Raw genomic sequence first — 6,166 nt, 5'->3', positions numbered from 1 at the left:
TTGGGTCAGCAGGCTTACTGTACTTCTGCTACAATGTAGAGGCGGAGTCAGTGACATCATAAAAAGGGGGCGGGGCTGCATATTATATCAGTGTTGGGCGGGGCAGCTTTTGTGACATCATAAAAAGAATAAACAGCAGTTCCAGTTCCTTCTTATAACTGTTATTAGCAATGCGGGTAGCTCCTGACTTCATGTGACAGTGAAATGAACTTTTCAATGCTGTGAACACACATTGTGAAAATGGAAGACTCTCCTTTCACTATCCGTAAGAGGCTTAGAACTTGCGATGAGCAGGTCAGGATGGTAAATGGTGGCCAAAGATCTCGGGCAGATACTAAAACTCAGATGCCCAGAACTCCAACTCTTCTTGGAATAAAGTCATCAATTCAAGACCAAATGGCGGCATTACAGCAAAAGATACAGTTGCTAGAATATGATCACATGGCATACCAGGAGAGTGCTAGCCACACCATCAAGGTAAATCAGGAGACCATAAAATTGCTTCAGCAGGAGAACAAGAAATTAAACCAGGAATTAGCTGAGGAAAAACAGAGACAAGTTGACAGGGAGACTAAGAGTGGACATGTGATTGTCCAGGTCAAGGAGGGCAAGCTCCATGATAGCGTCAAACGGTTTAATGCCCTATGTCACCAGGCCCAAGTCCGCATAAAACGCCTAGAGGAGTTAGAATCAATGATTAAGCAGAATGCTGCAGTTCAGAACAATAATGAAGCCACCCAAGAAGAACAGATTCAGCATCATCTAGAAAATAAACTGGAGGAAGCACGACTAAAACTACAGGATATTGAACACATCAACAGCATTTATAATAAAATTACTACCCATTTGCAGGAAGAAATGGCAACTTACCAACCACAGATACAACAACTAGAGACTGAAATCTTGCTGTTCGGAAATGAGCTAAAAGATGTAAAAATCATGAAAAAGAATGCAGTAGTGTCACGAGATAAAGCCTGGGCAGAATATAGGCACCAGAAGAAGGAATATCGCTGTAAACGCAGTAACAGAGAACAGATCCTGCGCAATTTGACTCATCAGGCCAAAGAGAGGCGTCAATTTAAAAAGGAACAAGCTAAATCTGTGGTTTTCATTAAAGTCCAAGCTCCTACTGATGCCTATGAGGTCCCTCCTGCACAAGAGGAGGAAGAAAGGATCTGCACCTATGAACAAGCCCTAGATAACATCAAGGAGGCGATAGGTGTAACTAGTAAAAGTGAAGTTGTACAGCGCTTCATTAACCAAGGGGAGAATCGCAAATACCTGGAGAAAGAGAAGTTAAAGGCTGAAACAACTCTGGTAAGTCTTGAGAAAGTTTTTACTGGTTATATTGTTTTGGTTTTAACATTTATTATTATATAGCCCTAAAACAAAACTTTTTCTTTTTTTCCATTTTATTATATACGGTTACGGTATATATTTCCACTTTCTATGATAGAGTGAATTAAAAGACAAACAGAAAAACACAGATAATGCTCTTCAGGAACTAAAGTACTCAGCTCAGGCTAAGCTGCAAGCCAAGCTATCCAACAATTTAAAGACTTTAGAAGAGCTCCGAACTCGACTACATCTAGAAACAGAAAAACAAGACAAGTTTAAGATGAATGCTGAGGAAATTGCTGAAGTCCTAGATAAAGCAAAATCTGAAGTAAAGCGCCTAGCAATAAGACTCCGGCATCTTAAGTTGCCTGGGACCAGTTTTGCAGTAAAAGATCTCTCCCTAGATCTTCATGCCCTGGATCTCTTAGCTGTCATTGGTCAGAAATTGCAGAACCTCCAGAAACAGTTAGAAGGTGAAGACATTGATGAAATCTTCAGGGAGATGAAAGGTAAAGAGTATCTAGATATCATCGAGAGCAATCTCCCAGTAAGTAACCTACGGATTTCGCTGCTGTCACCAGCTAAAGAGGAAACATCTGATGACGAAGACAGTGGAGAGGACTATGAAGTGATGACTAGAGAAAGCATAAAGAAGCTTTCCCAGCAAATCAGTATATCCAAAAGAAAGGCCAATATCTGGTGTGAGAAGTGGGTAATGTAATGAAACATACAGCTGGCCTGATTCTTTATTCTTATGATACTTGTCACAAAATTAAATGCAACATTTAACATTCACATTCTTTGTGTTTTGTCTAAGAAAACACTATGAAACATGCGGCTATAATGATTACTGTTATTCATGTGAAAACACCATAAAGGGTTTGTGCCAGAATGGGGGGCAGGGGGGCGAGTTTGGCAACCCCTCCCCCCCCCCCCACACACACACACACAGCGGGACCTGTAAATGGAAGCTTACTTACCTGCCTCCCGCTGCTGGCTCTTTGCTCCCCCCCTCGGTCTGCAGTGCTCCATTGGGCTCCCTAACTGAAAACATCCGCAGGGGTCATCTTCATGAAACGATTCCTTTAAGGCCCCTTGCAGATGAGCGAGTATTCTGCGCGGGTGCAATGCGTGATGCAAACGCATTGCCCCGGCACTGAATCCAGACCCATTCATTTCAATGAGCCTGTGTACACGAGCGTTGTTTTTCACGCATCACTTGTGCATTGCGTGAAAATCGCAGCATGTTCTATACTCTGCATTTTTCATGCAACGCTGGCCCCATAGAAGTAAATAGGGCTGCGTGATGCATTTTTCACTGACGGTTGCTAAGAGAAGTTTGTACTGTATACCTTCAGTTTTTTAATCACTCGCGTGCAAAACGCTTTAAATTGCATTGCACACCTGCAATAAAAACTGAACAACTGAACGCGATCGCATACAAAACTGAATGAACTTGCTTGCGAAATTGTGCGTTTTTCACTGAATGCATCCACAACGCATCCGGGCCTAATCCGCTCATGCTCATTTGCAATGGGCCTAACAGTAGTTATCACAATGGCTGCAAATGTGACCAACTCGTATGTCTGCAGGGCTGCAGCACATATAATAGTGGATTTTAAAGCTATGGAAACCTTTGATAGCAATTTTACTTTTTTTCAACTGTTCGTCCTCTACAAGCAGCATTTTTGCCACATTTAGTGTGAGCTGCTATAGTGTTTCTCCATCATTTTAAAATCCAATATCTGATGGGTTGCTCTCTAGCCCTTATGTGTGAATTCTCTACTCTTTATCTTTGCATTCCCGAAAACTCAAAAGCACTCTTTCAAGCGGAATTGTTATCAATTTGATAAGAATGTAACATAAGTTGAGGAACTCTCAGGTGTATGGGGATGAGGGATAGAGAACCAGCTGTCAAACATCTCCTTTGATGGTCTTCAATATGAAGGAGACAGAGTAGCCTACAGTATATGATGAAAGGTGCTGGATGAATGGTTTTTAGCTCAAAGTACAATGCTATAATGAGAAAAATGCTCCCCCAGCTCTTAACTCCTATGTCACCCGATGCTGTTTGTTGGCATTCCACTGGTGCTCCAGCTGATTATCAATAGGAAGGACATTTATTCAGTTTGAGAAATACTAAACTCCTGAAAAGGAAGGATCTTTGATTATGGTGATTATGCTGGCAGCTTGAATTCTGTTGAGTGGGATATCTGGATCGTGAATTCCTGAGCAAAAAAGATCAATTGGATAATCATGGGAAGTTAAGACGATGCATTAACCTCTTTAGTGCAGCTTATAAAACCATTTTGTCTTTAACTCTCCTTTAAGTTTAGGACAGTATTATTCAAGGTTTATTCTTGTAGACACAAAGCACCTAATGAAAGCTTTTAAAGGATTTTGGATCCCACTTGGGTATGAAGCTAATGTTATCTAAATAATTAATGTCTATCTATTGAAGCTTATTCATTCATCATCAAGACACATTATAATGTTTCAAGAAGCTTTGACAGGATAGAAAGGAGAAGCGGTATAATTATTTCTGCCTATTATAAGTAGATGGTTAGCTTATTATATTTCCAGTTACTAAATTTCAAATACAGATTCATTATATCACATAGATGGCATACATATTCTTAAAGGGTTTGTCCCTCTTCATGGCATATGAACACCATAGATGCAACTGAGACCCCCCATCTCCACATGTCACTTGAAAGAATATCTTTTGCTCTGTAAGATTCAGCACAGTTATGTACTGTTATGCCATAAATATTATATAGGTGCGGGTTCCACCTCTGGGACGAGCACCTATCTCCAGAATGGGACACAGAAGTGAAGAAACAGCCAAGCCCCACATGTGCGGCTACCCTCCATTCACCAATATAGGTCATGCCCCTATCAGTCATGTCCCTGTGGCAACATATACATAACCTTTTGTGAGTTAAGACGATGGGTCAATGAGTATGTATTGAACATTTATTGGCTAAGCAATTTAAAGGGGTTTTCCAGTTTGCATCAACATCCTTTAAAATAATCATTTATGAAGGTAGCTGTCATTTTATAATGTATTTATTTTATCTTTATTGCTCCTATCTTCCGTTCTGGGGTGTGGTCACATGACCTCACAGCCCTTTCTTATTTTCTGTTATGTCCATGGGCATGTCAGAGCAGCAACAAGGGCAGTGATCAAGGAATGTCTATGTAACTAGTTAGATGGGAAGAGCTATAAACTAGCTGGGTGTTAGGGGCAGTGGTCGAGCTGTGGTAGAGAAAGGAGAAATGCATCATGGGTTTGGTTGGATACAGAAACAGGAAGTGCCACATACAGGATGTAACAAACCAGGGTGATTGGCTTATGTAATGAAAACGGGTCAGGAGAGTCTAAATTGTAAAAAAAAAATAAAATAATCAGAAGGAAGATGTACATGAAGTACAAAACTACATGAGCATATCTGTTAAAGAGTGTTATGAACCTCTTTAAGGATATACCAAAGTGAAAACAATCCCACACCATTCCAAACTTGCTCTGATTAATACCTACTTAAATTACATAGAATTGATAATGTAATTGGAAGCCAATAGAGAGAATCCTTGTGGACTTTAAGCTGAATACTCTTCCTTCAAATTGACTTTTTGCCCAAAAAATCTTTGGGCATTTCTTGTGGTGGTACTATACTGTATTTCCCAGGTCTGTGTGGCTTGGCTTATAGGGGTTCTCCAGTTTCATGTCCTGTTCATACCTGTCTTTTATGTCAGAACTTTTCTTCTCCTATTATCAGCTTCACTGCATTCTGGTAGGATGTTTACAAGCAGAACTTCCTGATTTCCTCAACTTTCTGCTAGGTTTTCTAACCCAACCTAGCGCGTATGGCTCTGTAATAATTCACAGGATTTGATCTGCCTAGCTAACATGGAGAGGGCATGAGGGCTATAGGTGGCATGGCTTCTGCAGATGGAACAGTGTGGTGGGTTCAACAAGCCCTGTGAAAATTGCAAAGCTAAGCATGCTAAGTTTGGTTAGAAAACCCAACAGGAAGCTGATGAAAATAGGACATTCTGCTAGTAGACATCCTGCCAGGATACAATGATGCTGACAAAAATGGAAGGAAAGTGCTGACATGAAAACGTGTTTATGAGGTAAAAATAGGCAGTGTTTGGGATACTCTGGACAGATAAAAATCATTATGAAACCAGAGAACCCCTTTAGGAATGGCTAATGTGGTTTTACAATCCATTTTTCTCAATACTGGATTGGATCTTGCCTGAACATGGAGAATCTGTCTCTATCCCATGAAACATACTCAATGTAAACAAATAATTGTTTGACAGGGACATTATATGTGAATTGGGGTTTTGGATTAAAGGGGTTGTCTGCTTTTTTTATATTGATATTCTGTCCTCAGGATAGGTAATCAATATCAGTTCTGCGGGGGTCCGACTGTAACCGCCGCCGAGTGCTGCATTCTCTTCACTGTTTTACCTGCTCTCCGTCACAACAGCACAGGTGAGCAGGTGTCTGCTTCTCAGACTATCTGATGCCCACTGTGCACACTTTGTACTTGACCAGCCCTGGTCTTGGATTGTCCAGCACTATTTACATGACTAGTGCTGGCCAATCCAAGGGCATAAGGCAGTGTCTTGGGCTACAAAATGCACATTATGCATGAGAGGTGGTGTAATCATGTTGGATGCCAGAAAAGTAGCCCAGGAAATGGTGGATCTACAGCTGAAAAGATGAAAAGGAAGAAATACCGTAGGTACGTTTTTTGTATTTGTAAGTTGTTGTCTAGCAATCATTTGCTCATAAAGGTATGTGCTGTTCACCAGA

General features: G+C 40.8%; 1 protein-coding gene across 1 annotated transcript; it reads left to right on the top strand.

The window, feature by feature from the left end:
• The first annotated feature begins 240 nt into the window (after positions 1-240).
• LOC122925581 (outer dynein arm-docking complex subunit 3-like) lies at positions 241-2,059 on the top strand. The gene is made up of 2 exons (XM_044276943.1): positions 241-1,317; positions 1,457-2,059. The coding sequence occupies exons 1-2, from the start codon at positions 241-243 to the stop codon at positions 2,057-2,059; spliced, it is 1,680 nt and encodes a 559-aa protein (XP_044132878.1).
• Positions 2,060-6,166: the final 4,107 nt, after the last annotated feature.

This window comes from Bufo gargarizans, chromosome 1 (genome assembly GCF_014858855.1).
Source record: "Bufo gargarizans isolate SCDJY-AF-19 chromosome 1, ASM1485885v1, whole genome shotgun sequence".
NCBI classification, from domain to species: Eukaryota; Metazoa; Chordata; class Amphibia; order Anura; family Bufonidae; genus Bufo; species Bufo gargarizans.
Note: the sequence above shows the minus strand (reverse complement) of the source record. Positions and strands in the feature narration are given on the sequence as shown.

Coding starts and splice junctions, on each gene's coding strand:
- LOC122925581 (XM_044276943.1), top strand. CDS start 241: ATGGAAGACTCTCCTTTCACTATCCGTAAGAGGCTTAGAACTTGCGAT. Junction 1,318..1,456: donor TAAAGGCTGAAACAACTCTG/GTAAGTCTTGAG, acceptor TTTCTATGATAG/AGTGAATTAAAAGACAAACA.